Genomic DNA, 18404 nt, shown 5'->3' on the forward strand with positions numbered 1-18404 from the left:
TTTGTTATGCAGTTCTTTGAATTCCAGCCATTGTACCCTGTCCCATGCTGCCCAAAAACTGCTGGCAAACTTTGTGTCGTGAAATATTCTGAAGAATTGTTAGCCAAATTGCTTTATTTACAGCAATTGGCAATTTATAAATGGGTTCTTGCCAACTATACCAAGGTCCTGTTTCACCAAGGGTTACCAGAGAAGGATAACGAGGCTGTTGTTAAAATAAATGTCTTTTACTTAAAGAATAAATCTCATACAAACAATACTGATGCACTCACACATTCAATCAAGTTCCTCAGAATTACAGTATTAGTATTAGTATTAGTATTAATCATCATCATCATCATCATACTCTTTCAATTTCTTGATCACTCAATCCTTGCAGAGCTGCTGGCTTTGAGAGATTTACAGTTACTCATTTCACAAGGGACTAACAATGCTTTATATGGGTAAGGGAGGACAACAAATATAATCTTTACATAGCACATGTTTTGCAGCCGATGGGGATTTGTTCAGTTGCAACTCAGACGTGATCCGGACGGCATTTTTCCCGCTCGGCTTGGCTGGATGATGTCAGCTCTTCCTCTTCAGGACTCTTCGGGTCACAGCTCCATACTGCCACCACCTGGCCGGAATGGCCCATTACAGGCTTCTTGATGCCAAAGAGATCTAGGCTTTTCGATCTTGTGAGCCGAATCTTCCATTTGCCGGCTAACACCTCCCCCACGGGGGGGGGGGTTTGGTGTGCCCACCCTCTCTAAGGAGTGGTACCCATTTTATCTACTCGCCGAAGCTTTCGAACCGCTGGGTGGACAGCGAGCTGGGGACAAGGCTGGTAGCTCACACCTGCATGGGGCTAGAACTGACAGCAGTTCTGTTCAGCTCAGATGTTACTTATAACCAGAGCATAAATTCCCTGTGTCACCGCTCCCCGGTGCACAGTTGCATTAGCAGGTGGGGGTGATGATGGGCAATACTTATCTGTCTCGCGGCTTTGGTTATTCCAATGAAGAATGGATGGGGAGAAATGTAAACTAAAGAGAGTTCGCACATGACCAGAACCAGCCAGAACGTGTGGGTCTCTTGACTGCAGATCAAGAGATCAAAGTAGAGGCAATGGTTTGGGGATAGCAAGTGGGACTTAAGAGGAGTAAAAAGCAGACAGGGGTTGTTGCGGGGGATGCTAGCTAGGAAGGGCCAGGTCCTTTCCTTTTATAGTGGGTCCATTAGATGGGTGGTAACTGTTCCAACCTGTGGACCCACCTACCTGTTAGTCCGTCCCAAAAACAATCGTATTGGTTACCTATAGGAGTGGGAGATTACCTATAAGGAGTGGCCAATATTGTAATCTAAAACCTTACTCAAAGAATGGCATCTGGGCAGGTGTGAAAACCTTGGCAGGATGCTCCATTGTAGTGTTGATGAAGCTGGCCATTCTCATTGTGAACCAAATGTCCATTTGGCAGGAAATACCAATGCAGGAACAAAGCAGTTGATGGGTAGTACGTGACCACAAACAATTCAGCAATGGGGGCTGTCTCTTCTCAAAGTTGTTTTTCTCATTGCTCACAATAATGGAGGTTTGTGCTTCTCCACCAGGCTGGTAACTGTGTAGCTGAAACCTTATTCACGTGTAAGGCATGTGCAGGCACCTTCTATGTGTAGTATCACAACAGGTAACTTAAAGTGTACAGTTCCCTGAGACTATTTGTGTGTGCACAGTCCATTGTGTGTAGCAATAAATATAGTCCATAAATTAAAAAATTAAGTTCATTCTCTAACAGAATATGCCAGGTCGCCAACCTCCAGGAGACTTCCTTCTTTTACAAGTGATCTCCAGACTACAAAGACTAGTTCCCTCAGGGAAAATGTCTGCTGAGGTCCCTCTCCAGGCTCTACCCCCAAATTTCCAGGCATTTCCCAAGTCAGAGCTGGCGACCCTAAGAATATCTGACGCTCTGTGATATAGCTATTGTCGATTTCTTTCCAGGAAGAGGCACATCATTTACCTACATCAGTATACAAAACCAGAGCCAGCTTTTGGTATACATACCGGTTTATTTGATATCAGACAGAAGGAGAACATGGCCTCATGGCCTTCACAAATGCAAATACAAAGAAGAGCCGTCACGGAGGTCCTGCACTCTCACCAGGCAAAGGAGAGGTGAGAGGTGAGGCCAGCTGGTTGTTCTGTTTGTGCTCTCAAATGGGCTAGTGATATTTTGTCAGACAGGCTAACTTTTCATTTAGGAAGACGGGTGAATTATCCAGACTAAGCATTGGTGATACAGTGCTGGACCACCAAGTAAGTATTAAACATCTGCCAAATACAAATACAAACCTCTCTTGATGTTTTATAATCAGAAAAACCTCAATATCGCTTAGCTGTAACCAGACATACAGTAAGTCTCTAGTAATCCAGAATGTTGGTGTTTTTATAGACAACTTTTCCTTTCACAATCACATACTCAATCAGTTCTTGATGGCCTCCAAACTGGTATATCAAATGCTCCCACCTAAAAAATAATTAAGAGTGTAATTTTACATCCACATAAAAAACAAAAACAAAGCATGGGAGCCAATCCACATGGTCAATAAAAAGCATGCAGAATGCAGACAGAGGATTACATACTTGAAAGCTTGGTTAAAAACAAACTTCTTATAAAAATCTAGTGTTATCAGGGAGAAAGCGTTCCATACCGAGCATATGAAGATGCTTTATCAAGGTCAGTATTGTCTCTCCTGATTTACAGCCATTTGCAGGCAAAGGATTTTTCCCATGATCTGTGCTATTTGAGATTCTTTAACTGGAAAGACTAACAATTGAATCTGGGACCTTCTGCATTGAAATGTATTTACATGTGAGGCACAGCTCCTCCTCTTAAGTCTTGATTTATAACCTTTATCCCACCCTCCTCTCTTTAAAATTCTAGCTTTCTATTGGCAGCGAACTCTTGACACACGGGAGCATTCAATCTCTCCCCATCCCATTTGCAATGAGATCTTCATGAACATGTAGTCCAGCAGTGACTATGTATGCCTTTGCTTTAGCAGAAGGGCCCAGCTTCAGCAATAGTTGGTGCTACAGAGTTTCTCACTGCCTTTTGTCCTCCTTTTGAACCACCTCCCCCCTCTCCAGAGCTGGGCCTTGCACTTACTGTTATATGCAGGTCTGGACCCTTCTATCAAGGCGCTATGGGCAATTTAGGGGTTAGCAGCACTATGAAAACAATAGGGTGGACAATGAGAGGAAAAAAGCAGCCTAGAAGGGTTTGGAGTTTGTTTATAACTAGCTGGTACAAAAGCAAAGGAAGGGAAGGCGGCACTGGTATAGCCCAATCTCGTCAGATCAAGAAAGCTAAGCAGGGTTGATACTTTAAAGGAAGACCACCAAGAGAGACTCTGCAGAGGAAGGCAATGGCAAACCACCTCTGCTTCTCACTTGCTTTGAAAGCCCCTTGCTGAGGGGCACTCAGCACACACACAGGAAAGCAAAGGCTGTATTAAAAACTACTGTGCTGGGCTTCAATTTGGACTCAACAAAAACCGGATCCCCTGCCAAACTCCTGACCTCCAACTCCAGCCTTGTTCTAGATTCAGCTCTCTCACTCAGAGGGCTTCTAAAACCTCAGTCAAGCACCAAATTTTTAAATTGTAATAGTTGGCAATGACAACCCTAGAAGGCACCTACAAGCCAAGACTGGCAGTAGTTCATAGTGAAGCCAGGAATGGAGTGGGAGTCCAGCAGGTGCTTGTCTCATGTTGGATTCCACACCATCCACGGTGGTCCAAGTGGTCTGCGCAACCACTGGAAAAGCAGATTAATAGATCTGGTCAGCTAATCTGTTGCCTCAACATTTAAAAAAGCTACACATATGTATAATATAATTGACTAAAATTTACCCGCAGCAGAAAGTTTTACAACATGTGGTTTTTAAAAAGAGTGTTCAGCCACTAACAAAAATAGGCAAGAGTGCTGTTAATGCCTAATATTTCGTATCTGTACAGACATCAGCAAGGATATTAAGTTTAATACTATATGTGGTATGGAACAAAGTTGTCTTTCCCAGAGTTCCCTAACAGCTCATGACAACAGATCATAGTTGTAGTGAGGCCTGAAAAATGCCACAAAACAAATAAAAAATGGTCATAATCAGGAGTTGCCTCTTTTCTTCTGTAGGAAAAATATTCTGAATTGCAGAATGGAGGGAGTGAAATGCTTCAGCTGGTCTGAGATTCTACAAATTTGTGCCACTGAAGTGAGACGGGGTCAAAGTGGAGAGAGCCCCTTTCTCTGGTTGTGCCTGAGTAAGGATTATTGACTGAATCCATCTCTGAAACCATCTTTTAGATTTGTGCAAAATATGCTGTGTTCATTCAAGACTCTGGTGGTTACAGCATTGTTTCATTTGGTACTGTTTAATTTTTGTTATTGCTGCCTTCATACTCTCGTTCTATTTGCTGCCATTCACTGCAGCTTTATATTTTAGGAGCTTTTATGTATCATAAGCTGTCTTGAATGCACTTCTTTGTGGACACATAAATAACCTGGAGGGTAGAATTTTCATTTCTGTTTACATAGTTGTCTATATACTGGTTAAGCCTCAAACAGCAATATACATTCTTACCTTGATGAGTTAATGATAAGGAGATCTCCTTGTTTGCCAATCTCTATGGAGCCATGTGAGTCCGATTTCCCAAGAGCATAAGCAGCATTGATGGTAGCAGCTGCTAAAGTTTCCTTCATGGACATCTTCATGTTTACACAGGCCAGATGCATCACTATGGGCTAAGGAAAGATGGAAAGCAAAATCTGAAGTTACCATACAGAAGGATAATACTAACTGCACATTGCCTGTCCCCTAGTAAGTCCTGTACACATTACAGTGAACAAATGTAGAATCCAAGTATTGCCGAGCCACCTGAAAGCTTCACTAGAGCAAAAATTATTTTTGGACTAAATGAATGCTGCTTGCCACTCCATCACGGAGGCTCTACTGCCAGAGGGCCCAGTAGGCCTCACTGAGGAGAGGTGGTTGCACCACGAGGGCTGTCGTCAGCCTCCTCGTCCTCCACAAATGTGACCTCAAAGTCCTGGAGATTGGAGGAAAGCTCTCATTGGCCTGGGCAGGTTTCTCCCGGCCCCATCCATCTGGCCTTACACAAGATGCCTTTCCCCACCACCTGTTTGCAGGGCTGCCTCTGCTTCAGGGACCAGCCCTGCTAACTGCTTATAGCCCCCACTAGATGCCCGCTAGCTTGCTTCATTCCTCAGGAGCCAGCCCTACAGCCTGCCTGCAACCCCTGAGGCCACCGTAGTTGAGCTGTGGCTGAGGGTGGCACCAGGCTAGCCTCATTCCTGACCAAGCCAGGACAGCCCAGTGCCTTCCCATCAGAGCACTGTCTTGGCTGGCAGCGCAAGAGCACTGTCTTGGCTGTCAGCTGATGTGGAGGGCAAAGGGGGACCTTCCATTGCTGCCACTGCTCCACCTTCCAGCTGGTAAGTTTGGGCAGGGTCCTGCTGCCTGACAATGAATTTAACTGCATCCACAAGAAATGCAAGGTTTATCTGTATTAATAAACACCCTGCTTAACCACTCCATCTAATGAAATTCACATGGTATACAAGCACAGAAAGCAACGAATGAATCTTTGTCCATTCCCAAAGAAGCAAGATGGTACACCGTGTCCAGTTTCACAGAACTTCAGTCATGTGAATTATAATTTTGCATCTAATAACAGAACAAAATTTGAGTCCAGTGGCACCTTTAAGATAATCAAAGTTTAATTCTGGTACAAAAGCTTATACCCGGAATTAAACTTAGTTGGTCTTAAAGGTGCCACCGGACTCCAACTTTGTTCTATTGCTTCAGATCAATGCGGCTATTGACTTGCAACTAATAATGATCACTAAAGAAACAGCTTACCATTGAACAACAATAAGCATTAGGGTTGAAGTCACTGCCAATAGCAACAATCACTCCTTCTTTTAACATTTTTCTAGCTTGAGGCTGTTTTAGTCTGAAAAGAAAAGGAATCATAACCATTAAACTGCACTATAAAACACATCACACAATGCATGACACATGCACGTGTATGCCTGTTTTGAGATGACTGCATATTCTGGAAAATAATTTTGCACTAATAAGTCACTGAAGAAACATCTTATCACTGAACAACAATAAGCATTAGGGTTGAAGTCATTGCCAAGGGCAACAAGGGATCTGTCAAGGATGGGCGAGTGGGCGTCAACATGGCAAATGGGGTTCAATGTGGCCAAGTGCAAGGTGATGCACATTGGAGCCAAAAATCCTAACTATAAATAGATACGGCTATGGGGTCTTGGGCACAGCCCCCAACTGAACTTATTTGCCTAGGCTCTACAGGGTACAGCTCATGCCTGCAACCTGTAAATGTGTAGGTTGCATTTGGAGATTGGTGGCATATGGAAAGATGGGAGGGGGAAAGGCCAGCAGGACTGAGCCTGCTCTTTCATACGTGTACTCATGGAATACAGATTTGTTGTCTGAACAGAACTATAGTGGCAATGTGACCATATTAGAGTCTACCTCAGTATGTAGGCTGTGGTTGGTAACAGGATAGCTGCACACTTTGCTCGGGCCATTGCAGTAATACCTTCATCACTAACTTCTTCCAGATGACTTATAGCCTGGGCTCCTAGGTCAGCTCCAAGCTAAAGAGATGGTAAAACAGACCGCACTGAAAAGTTACCAACAGATAACATTTTTAAAGGCAAAAAGCTTCTATCAAATGTTCATGCAAATTTGGTCTCCTTCCCATCACTTTGCTTTTTAGAAGAGATAATTATAAATTTTTGAAGCTGACACTACAAGACAGTTTTTATTCTACATAAATGAATGTTATCACACATTAGTACCATTAATTAATATTGGTAAAATCTATATGAAGTACCTAGAATATTGCTATGCATGACCAACAGGATTTAGAGCTATTTCAGCTACTCTCTTTAGGTCTTCCAGCTTTTCCCCCTTTTAAACCCCAACTTCTCATATCAAAAAAGACTTTTGAAACATCCTTCAGTTTCCAAAGGATTTGGCGGAGGGGACTGATTACTGTTCAAGAAACACAATTAAAATCAGTATTTTAAAAAGCATGACATATGCAGATACTGATTGCAGAACTGGAACAGCAATAGGTTACAGGAAGAATGCTAAAACATAGTCCCTTATGTGGTATATTGAAAATATGACAGAACAGCTATACAGAAGTTCCCCTCTATTTGTATGCTTGCGTAGGTATATCATCAATATATATAATTCTCAACATGGCCTTATCTGTGGATACTTAAATCGATGGATTAGACCATGTACAGAGAAGGGAGATATTTCTACAAACTGAAGGAGCCCTCCAGATTTGTAGGAAAAAACACAAACCTTTTTTAAAAAAGGAAGGGTAACAATAAACTACAAAATGCACAAACGCAGACAACTGTGTCCTGACCACCACAGCAGGCAAGTGGGCAGGGGAGGAAGAACAGGAGTCATGCCCCCCTAGCACTGAGTCTTTGATTCAACAGGGGGGTGGGGGAGGAGGATACAAGTGGGCACAGGAAGCCACTCTCCCCAACACCATGCAGTAAATGTGCAGGCATGCGGGGGGGGGGGAGGCAGGAAGGAGCAGGCCCCCCTCCTTGCAACAGTGCAGATGGGTAGGGGAAGAAGACAAGTAGGCAGGCAGTGCAAGAGCCACCCACCACCCCTGTGGAGGTGATGTAGCTGCAGATGGGCAGCCAAGAAAGGGGAGGAGTAAGAGCCATCACTGTTCCCCCCCACTCCCTTTCCACTGTCAAAGGCAATGATGCTGGAAGCAGGAAGGGTAGGGAGGAGGAGCAAAAGGAGCCAAGCAAACAGGGCAGCAGCATGCTGCCTCCAGGAATCCCCCTCCTCCCATGAGTTCCTTGCAGTACCCACTTGTTTCTTAATAACGCATGGGACAATTACTAGGAAGAAAAGTGAACTGATAGATTGAGTGGACAAAATGGACTTCCTTGGCTTGACTGAACTGTACATTATACTTACAAATATTATGGAAGTAAGTAATAACAAACAAAGATCACATCTCCAAAAACACTGCAACAGGACATCTATTGTACTATAATTAAAAAAGACTGTGCACCATTTTCAGGATATTAATGGCACACAAACAGTACAAAATTGACATCTCCACTAACGCTATCACCATTTCTACCAGATGTCCTTATTTTATCTCACTGGGAAGAGATAAGCAAAGTCAATGTTTGAATGGAACATGAAAAGCTATCAGCAAAGGTCTGAAAGTCCAGCTTTCTAACTTATCTCCCTTTCATATTGCTTGTTACCAATGTTCCCTCTAAGCTGAGTTAGTGTGAGCTAGCTCAGTTTTTTAGCCTCTGGCTCACACATTTTTGTCTTAGCTCAGGAAGGATGGCTCCAGAGCAAGCTAATTTATGCAGTAGCCAAATCGCTCACTCACAACTTCAATGCCAGTAGCTCACAAAGTAGAATTTTTGCTCACAAGACTCCACAGCTTAGAGGGAGCATTGCTTGTTACATTTCTGTAGTTCATGGAATAAATGTACTAGTGTGTTTTATTATTTCAGGACTGTGGAGCTGCCTGAGAATTCAGGATTCAAAACCAAACTGACTTTTTGTTTTTGCTTTATTAAAGATACCTCTGCGCATTTCATTGGATGGAGTTCATCCCCATGGAAGTTAATCTGTAACCCTATATCCTTCCCCGCCTGAAGAATTTTTCGGGTAGAACTTAGATCAAAGACACCCTTCTCACAGAAAACATCTATATTGTCAACATGTATTTCACCATTACGGTCAAGTTCCTTCAGTTTGGGAAGGTGGACGCTGATAATGTCATCAGTGGCTTCAAGGGCATTTTTGTCCCTGTTGTACAAAAACAAAACAAAACCCCACAAGATTAATCACATTTTACATATTGAGGATTTTAGCTTTTCTAAGTGAACAGTGTAACATAATTTTGATATTTACTAATATTTCTAACAATTTCTCCCATATTTATTTATTTATAACATTTATAACCCAATTTTCTGCTCGATTAGGGCCACCCAGGCAGCTGTATTTGAAAGAAACTATACCATCTACTGTACTACAAATGTATTCTGCTTACCTTTTCCCACAGCTCGCCTTCCTGTCTGTATTTTGTCTTTGATGGCCAAACTACTCTGCTTTTTAAAGCTATAAAAACGTTTAGATTAGGGAAATAGCGTGGAGATTTGCTCTGTAGGGGAAACCATACAGGTACTATATAGGCATTGGGGAGCAGGTTGGGATTCTGCAAACAGATTAAACCCCTATTTTCCCATGGCACAGCCCCAATCTGAATTACAATCTCCCACAGTTGCTATCTACAGTTAAAAATTCAGTAGAAGAGTCATTCACAGATCTTCCAATCAGTGTTCACTCTAAACTGAGTTAGTGTGAGCTACCTCACAGTTTTTTAGCCTCTGGCTCACACATTTTAGTCTTAGCTCAGGAAGGATGGCTCCAGAGCAAACTAATTTATGCAGTAGCCAAATCACTCGCTCACAACTTTAATGCCAGTAGCTCATAAAGCAGAATTTTTGCTCACAAGACTTCACAGCTTAGAGGGAGCACTGCTTCCAATACCCTGCCTAGTTTTGACACATAGAGCCAAACCACACTAAATGTGGGAGTTCCATGAATAGAGCATCTAGCACTTCTTTTTTCTTTCCGCCAGACTGTTTTCTTCACCTGATATGGCTCCACAGAACCACTATTTGCAACACTGTGACAAACATACAGGTAATGGTGAAGAACTGTTTCAGATTGGGAAAATGGTGCTGGGGAAAAGGCTTAAACCCACATCCCCTTCCACTGTGGGCTTGATCAGAATTGGTGCCCTGCACCTGACTTTTAAACAAAGGTTTGGTCCTTACTTTATAACCCTAACGGCAAGACCCATGGTTCATTTCTGAGCAACAGTACTATGTATTTTCTGTCTCAAAGGCTGAATAAAAATATAATAAAAATACAAAGCAGTATCCTAGTCCTCAGCCAATGAACTTGTAGATCTGTTCCAAGGATTGAAATGGGTACAATCCACTCCAACAAATTCTGTGTGTATATCAAAATTTTCCTACATGTAAAAAACTGCTGGATCAGACTGAAGATCTCTTTCCAGCCTCTCTACAAAAAACTTAACTGAGATAATCTTTCTACTTTTCATAACATAGCTGAATTAAGGTAGAAGCTTCAGACATGACAAAGATGAAAAGGAAACAGCAAGCATCCATCATACTGAAATCAGAACTTGTGTCTCTCTCCTAGATGGTAAACCGGAAGTTCTGTTCTCACATATTGTTCACCATACTTCTTATAGAATTTTAAAACATCATTCTGATAGCAACTGGAAGCCAATGAGATTGATATGCTTTATATTAAATGCTTTATATACCCCTGGTTTGTAAGTGATCAGCATTCTGATTTTGAAGAACAATCATCAATAAACCATAAGAGATAAATATTTTATACTTTGTCTCTCAACTTCCCACATGTTCTTTTTATAAATAACAAAAAGTTACTCAATCACGCAAACAATTCTTATGTGTAAATCAGAGACATTGTGTGTTATAGTATGATGCTTAAATGGAAAGGAAGAATATTCTATTACTTGGGAACAGAATGAGCTCCGCAGTAGGTAGAAGATATACCAATGTTCAGTTCTTGCCTGGCCCTTTCAATCACTCTGAGCATCTTAATTTCCGTTTCTAGGTTTAAACCATATCCACTTTTACATTCAACCAAAGTGGTGCCACCTCTGAGCATGCGGAGCAGCCGCTGTTTGAAACGCTGGAGGAGTTCATCTTCAGAAGTTTTCCGAGTGTGCTCCACTGTGAAATGTATTCCTCCTCCAGCTTGATGGATATCCATGTAGGAAGCTCCTGCCAACTTAGAAACAAAAAAATCTGATAAAGACATATCATTGGGCAAAAATCACCTTATGCTGCAACTATATGTAATTACAAATGTCCCTTCTTCCTTGTCAAATGCCTCAGAGGAGGCAGAGGAAAGGGGGCACTGTGGGCTTTGTTCAGCCTTATTTTCCTCATAAAATGAGAAATGCAGAAGTTAAATGATATAGTTAATAAACGAACAAATCATAAAACACTGCAAAGTCATAGTTGCCAACTTTTACAAAAACGAATGCATCTTTTAGCATTTAGTGCTAAATTTGCAGATTACAGGAAGTTGTTTAGGGTTGTGAGAACCAGGGAGGATTGTGAGACACTCCAAAGGGATCTGTTAAGGATGGGGGAGTGGGCATCAACGTGGAAAATGGGGTTCAGTGTGGCCAAGTGCAAAGTGATGCACATTGGAGCCAAAAATCCTAACTATAAATACACGTTGATGGGGTCCGAACGGGCAGAGACTGACCAAGAGAGAGATCTTGGAGTCATAGTAAATAACTCAATGAAAATGTTGATACAGTATGCAACTGAAATAAAAAAAGGCCAATGCAGTGCTTGGGACTATTAGGAATTGAAACAAATCAGCCAGTATCATAATGCCTCTGTATAAATCAATGGTGCGACCTTATTTGGAGTATTGTGTACAGTTCTGGTCACCACACCTCAAAAAGGATATCATAGCATTGGAAAAAGTGCAGAAAAGGGCAACTAAGGCCGCGGTCACATGGAGCACTAGGCACGCAAGAGGGACGGAAGAGAGGCGGAGTTTCCGGGCGCGATCTCACCGCAACATCTGGGGAGCGTAGAGCTCCCGTGGCTGACCTGTGGCTACCGTCCGAAGATGCTACCGTCCGGGAACTGCGCAGCAAGGGCAGGTGCCTGATCGCATCCCTGCCGGCTCGCGGCAGCGGCCAGGCAGAGAGCGGGCCGCATGTCCCGAGGGGGGGAGGGCAGGCGGGATGCTGGTGGGGAGGGGAGATCCGGCGGGTTACTCCCCCCCTCCTCTCCCCTCCCCTCCTTGTGAGCGGCCCACGGACCCTGCCCAGAGTGGGCTGTGCACGGCCCTCCCAGAGGGGGCGGCTCGTTCCGTCCCCTTCCCATCGGCCGGATGCTCTCGCTGGGGGTGCAGATGCACGTGTGATTGGCACCTCCACCTTATCCACGGGACCTCACCAGAATCTCGCCGGGACGTCTGATCCCGCTGCCGCGAGCTATGTTGCCCCGGGGCAAATAGCCACGCTCCCCCCCGCAGTTTCCTGCCCGTGGGACCGCAGCCTAAATTGATTAAAGGGTTGGAACATTTTCCTTATGAAGAAAGGTTAAAGCACTTGGGGCTCTTTAGCTTGGTGACATGATCGAGGTTTATAAGATTATGCATGGGATAGAGCAGGTAGAGAAAGAGGTACTCTTCTCCCTTTCTCACAATACAATAACTCGTGGGCACTCAATGAAATTACTGAGCAGTCGAGTTAGAACGGATAAAAGGAAGTACTTCTTTACCCAAAGAGTGATTAACACATGGAATTCACTGCTACAGGAGGTGGTGGCAGCTACAAGCATAGACGGCTTCAAGAGGGAATTAGATAAACATATGGAGCAGATGTCCATCAGTGGCTATTAGCCACATGGTATAGATAGAAACTCTCAGTCTGGGGCAAGTGATGCACTGTATTCTCGGTGCTTGGGGGGGGGGCAACAGTGGGAGAGCTTCTAGTGTCCTGGCTCCACTGCTGGACCTTCTGATGCCATTGGCTTGATCCAACATTGGCTTCTCTTATGTTCTTAGTGTTTACTCAAAGGAAATCTGGTCATCTGAGTTCCATGCACACATGTTTACTTATTTCAGTGCATGTAGGAAGTACACACTGTGTTTTGTGATGTGCTTCACTACATACACATACTAAATCTTCAGTGGTTGTACCCCTAAAAGCGTGATGTAACAGCATGACTTAAGTTACTATCAGACCAGTGGTTAACATCCAAAGAGAGCTGTGAAGCTAAGAGGGAAAAATCCTAAACCCAAAGTTGTGATTGTGGCCTGTAACTACTCAGTGGTGCACAATGTATATTCTGTATATGCTCAGAATTTATTACTTATTATGGTCCAGGACGGAGGCCTGGCATCTAAAATCAAATTCTGGGGCTAAAATTTGGTTCCAATTAAGCCTTTCTGAAATCTATTCTTACTCTGTCAGAGAATGAGTTGATTCAACGTGACTCAAACTTTCCAAAGTCAGGGAGCCCCTTCTAAACTTGGTCTACCATCTGAGGTCCCCAGTCAACACCAACCATGTGTCTTAAAGCCAAGTGCACAGAAATACTTGCAAATTTGCTGGATGTTATAACAACAATAGCTCCTCTAGGCAAGGCAGGGAATCTTCCCAAAGTTCAGAAAGTGTGAGGGCTACACCTTTGTGTCACGGATGGCATGGACAGGGACCCTCTACCAGTATCCATGGAACTTCATCTCTCCCTGTTCTCAAGCTCTCGTGCCAGGGCAGCAACAGCCACAGTGTCAAATCCTGAAGAGTAAAGTTTTACCTGTCTCAGGTGTTTTCCACCACCTGGAACTTTCCACACACACATCTCTAGGTGCTCTGAATTCTGTGCCCTAGCTTGATTCGAGTTTAGTAGCACCTTGGAGACCAACAAGATTTTCAGAGTATAAGTTTTCAGGAGTCAATGTTCCCTTCATCAGATATCCCTAGCCTCAGTACCTAGGAATTAGTTTTCTTTGGTCCCTGCCACACCGGGGGGGGGGGGGGAATGCACGGGCAAAGTGCGGCTTTTAAAAGCTGCACCAAAATAGGCATGCGGCGGCAGGATCACACAGATCCCGTGAGCCGCCGCGCACTTGCTCCCCGGCACGATCAGATGCACAACACAGAGCATGCGCAGTTCGGCCAGGAGCCTCGGATGCACCGGCACTTGCCCCTCTAGGGGTGGTTCTTTTTTGCAGCGGGTTTTCGGCCTGAAGGGCCGGATCGGGGACGGGTGTGCACCGCTTCCCAGATGTTGTGCTGTGCCCCCGATCCGTCCCTCTCCCGGCCCAAACCCTTACGTGTGACCGGGGCCAGTGTTTTCTTTGCTAACAGGGCTATTTTGGGGCAGGAACACACAGGAATGGAGTTCCGGCTAGCTTCAAAGTTGGCCATGCCCACTACAACCAAAACCTCTGCGTGCATGGCTACAGAGGGAAGGCCTGGAGAGCGACCCCCCTGGCGACTCTAAGCGGGTGAGCCGGGGGGGCCCCTGGAAGGATCGGCCTTCCCTGGCCTGTCTAAGGGTCTGCTTGCCCGGGCAAGCCAAGGGAAGGCATGGGGTGTAGTCTAATATGTGAATGAGCTGTGCTGTCTGGGGTGTGGCCTAATATGCTAATGAGTTTATGTTGTTGGGTATGGCCTATTATGCTAATTAGTTCCTGCTGGGCTTTTTCTACAAAAAAAGCCCTGCTAACAAACATTTACTAAATTATTTTACATCAAGCCTCCTCATCCTGCTTTCCCAGTTGCCAGGGACCTGACATTGTTCATGTGCTCTGCTATTGTAAAAGGTAAAGGTAAAGGTTCCCTTGCTCGAAAGCCAGTCGAGTCCGACTTTAGGGTTGCAGTGCTCATCTCCGTTTCAAAGCCGAAGAGCCAGCGCTGTCCGAAGACGTTTCCGTGGTCATGTGGCCGGCATGACTAAACACCAAGGCGCACGGAACGCTGTTACCTTCCCACCAAAGTGGTACCTATTGATCTACTTGCAATTTCTTGCTTTCGAGCTGCTAGGTTGGCAGGAGCTGGAACTAGAGACAGGCGCTCACTCCGTCTTGCGGCACCCGGGTCTCGAACTGCTGAACTACCGACCTTCCACAGCCTGCAGTTCAGCGTCTTAACCACTTGAGCCACCGCAGCTATTGTACACTGTGGTAATGGCTTCCCATAAGACGTGACATTACAAAATCATTAACTTAGAGAAAAGCAATGTGGCCACGTGCAAAAATGTACTTTTTTAAAAGTCTGCTCTCACACAAATTTACCTTCATAGCAAATTCATGAACCCTGTCACCAGCCCATACTGGATGGGTGTGTGGATCCACCAGACCTAGTGAAAACATTGTTTTAAAAAACCTCAGTAAAATGCACAGCATAGGTATGTCATTTCATAGTTATTTTTAAAACAAACTTTTCCTCTAGAAAACAAAACAGTGGGACTCTCAAACTAACAATTAATAAATTGCCTATGGTTCCATAGTCATTCAATTATACTAAGAAAGAAACTGAAAGAAGACTGTAGGCTTCTATATATTATTTTAAACTGTGCAAACTGAACTTGCTTAGTCTTGCCACTTCGATGGACATGCTTATCTGTATAGGACCAGGTAGGAATTAAATATCAACTGCCTTTGAAAGGGTGTGTTCACACAGTTCAGCTAAGCCTGATGGAAAAACCTACCAGGTACCCTTCAGCTTGGTATACAGGATATGGTTCACAGGCATAGGAGGCAGTGACCTTGCTGCAGCTCAGAGGGTCTTCTTGGTCTAGTTAGTTAAGACCTACTGCATATACCATGCACACTGCCTTGAGATTTGTGACCAAAGGAGCATCGAATTTAAATATTATAAATTAAAAAATAGTAAGCTGCGCAGGTGCAAAACCCTCTTATTCCACAAGATGCTGGAGTTCCATAGCTGGAACTCCAAACACATTGGCCCACATCCAGCCATATAGTTTTTAAGTACCCTTCCAGCTGCAGAGCCACTCAGCCCCTCCCCAATTTTTCCCCTGGGGGGTTAAAGCCCAGTGGGAATCTGCAGTAGGAACATGAAATGGGCAGAAATTGCTGCTGCCCTATCTTGAGAAAACTTGTGTCCAGTTTCCTGAAGATGATTGGACAAATCTTTACTCTTGCCCAGCACACGATCCACACACACAAGCTTTAGCAGAAGATGCTTAATTTCTGCCTGTTTTGCTGCTGATAAGAATGGAGCCATCATTATCTATTTATCTATCTATTTGTTCATTGCATTTTTCAACCAGCCCATCCTCCTAATAGTTTCCCTTCTTTTATCTTTGCAACAAACCTGGTTAGATGGGGGAAATATTATTTATTTATTTGTAACCTACCATTTCTACAAAAGCAGTCAAAAGATATAAAATAAATGGCTTAAGTTAACAACAGATCATCCAGTAACCTTTGTGGCTGAGCAGGGATTTGAACTTGAGTCTAAGTCCATCTTGCCAGCCATTATACCACACTGACTCTCCAAATAAATAGGCAGCAGCCCTACTTTCCAATTATGAATGCCAATTCAGGCATCTGATACCCATAAACCACACAAGGGCATCCCCAATGAAAATCATGCTTAGTGGAATGAACACATGTGGCACAGTCTTACGCTGCACAAAATCAAAATCAACTAATACGTCTTTCCCTCAGAATCTCCCTCCCCCTTCTGCACTCTCCATACTTCTGCCCTGTAACTGGACAAGCCGTTACATTTTTATTTAACTCCAAGGGCAAAGAACTCAAATAATGATTGACTAACTGAAATACAGAATTTCTGCCTATGAAAACACAGCATCTTTCTGTTTAGTACATCAAACAAGGAAATATACACCAACCTGGTAAGATGCATTTGCCTGAACAATCAATTATTTTTTCAAAAGGCACTCCTGAAAACTGGTTGCGAATGGCACTGGCATCCCCTGCTGCCTTTATATAGCCATCTCTGTTAAAAACACACACACACACCGAAACAGTCATCTCAAATGTGACAGACAACAATAACTAACAAGTAGTTATAACAAAGTGAATCATTAAAAAAAACCACACCACAAGTTTAAACCCTGACAGTTCTTACAGTAAAAGGATCAGCATTTTTATTTACTTTTCACGCAACAACATCCTTTATTCTCTAGCAATTTGAGCTACATTAATGTGGAAAGAAAAATTATCCATTAGGTAGACCATGCTGGATGGTCCGCTTTCCCCAGAAAGAGCAAATCCTAAGCAGCCACCCCATCCAGGAAATGTACTTACTTGCCAATCACCACACTGGCATTTTCTAACACTGCCAGATTTTGCATGCCAGACTGTAGGAGATATTTCTCGCCTTTGGTACAGACGAGCACCAGCTGCTGGGCGCCTTCGAGGAGGAGTTCATACTGGCCAGCCATGTCGCTTCCCAAACACAACAAGTGGAGAGACCTAAACAAACCCATGAGCAACACTCTGGGCTTCAGCAGGGAGGGGAGAGCGGCTCAGCCTTTGCCAAGTCTCTCTCTCTCGGTTGGCTGCATTCACCCAGAGCAAACATAACATTTATTACTCTTTTATTTTCCCTTGCAAACTCTCCAGACCAATGTGTAAAAAGGAGGACATGCTGCACAATGGGGCATGCTGTGCATTTGAGACCTAAGACCACAGTCCGAGGCACACTTCCTCAGGAGTCAGCCCCACTGAGACCCAGCAGGGTCAATTGCGGATAGTGAGGAAGCACAGGATCAAGTTGCACAAAGAAAGCTACCTGTGAAAGAGAGGTGCATCCCTTGTTCTCCAAGAATTATGGTATTTAAGAATTAAAGCGGCAATTCCCAGTGCTTACAAAGGATCCGCACTTCTGTCTAGATAACATATTCCTCCTCTTAGAAGGGGGTTGTTGTAATGTATTCAGTAGCTGCCCTGAATGCATTAAGATGAAGTGAAATCATCTCATAGGGAAGCTATGCTAAGCTTCGTCTTGGCCAGGAATTCGCGCCAAGACTCATGCGACCAATCACATTCAAACAGACGGGAAGCGGGAACGCTTGTGATTGGACCTTATGCGCTCAACCTGATAGGTTGATATCTGTATAGGAGGTGTGGCTACATTAGCCCAGAATGTTTAAATACCGAGCAGCTGCAATGGAGAAGCTGTTCGGGCTATCGAATGTTGTACCGTGTTGGAGAAGTGATCATCGAGCTGAATAAACCTGAGTTTTTGCTGAAATCACTCTCTGACTATTTGTTAAGCACCAGACTTAACAATTGGCGACGAGGATGGGATTCTAGTGCGGGTAGGCAGCCCCGCTAAGTCCCAACCCACGACGGACAACAAGTGAGCGGCAGCTCACAGTGGCAGAGCAGCAACAGGCACCACCTGAGCAAGTGGCAGCGATTGCAGCTATGGCCAATAGCCCAAAGTTCGAGACATTCGAACCAGCGACCGAGGACTGGGACGCTTACCTGCTGAGGTTCGGGTTCCACCTCGAGGCGAACGACATCACCACAGAAGAAAAGAAGCGGGCCACCTTACTGAGCTCTTGTGGTAAGACCGCTTTTGATATCGCCCGGTCCCTGGTGGCACCAGCGGACATCAAGACTGTGCCCTTCAAAGTGCTGACCGAGAAATTGAAGGCGCATGTTTCCCCGCAGCCGTCGGAGATCGCGTGCCGACAT

At 44.2% G+C, this 18404-nt stretch overlaps 1 protein-coding gene across 1 annotated transcript in view; it reads right to left on the minus strand.

The window, feature by feature from the left end:
• Nucleotides 1-2139: 2139 nt before the first annotated feature.
• Nucleotides 2140-18404, minus strand: part of AMDHD1 (amidohydrolase domain containing 1) — a 21222-nt gene continuing 4957 nt past the window's right edge. The window contains exons 2-10 of the mRNA XM_015416284.1: nucleotides 17007-17174; nucleotides 16589-16695; nucleotides 15003-15067; nucleotides 10681-10958; nucleotides 8687-8912; nucleotides 6564-6688; nucleotides 5922-6015; nucleotides 4623-4783; nucleotides 2140-2510 (exon numbers count right to left, since the gene is read on the minus strand). Coding sequence (XP_015271770.1) covers nucleotides 2405-2510; nucleotides 4623-4783; nucleotides 5922-6015; nucleotides 6564-6688; nucleotides 8687-8912; nucleotides 10681-10958; nucleotides 15003-15067; nucleotides 16589-16695; nucleotides 17007-17143 — 1299 coding nt within the window. The 5' untranslated portion in view covers nucleotides 17144-17174 and the 3' untranslated portion in view covers nucleotides 2140-2404. The remainder of the gene's footprint in view (nucleotides 2511-4622; nucleotides 4784-5921; nucleotides 6016-6563; nucleotides 6689-8686; nucleotides 8913-10680; nucleotides 10959-15002; nucleotides 15068-16588; nucleotides 16696-17006; nucleotides 17175-18404) is intronic.

The sequence above is a fragment of the Gekko japonicus genome, unplaced genomic scaffold, assembly GCF_001447785.1.
Source record: "Gekko japonicus isolate JY-2015 unplaced genomic scaffold, Gekko_japonicus_V1.1 scaffold648, whole genome shotgun sequence".
NCBI lineage: Eukaryota > Metazoa > Chordata > Lepidosauria > Squamata > Gekkonidae > Gekko > Gekko japonicus.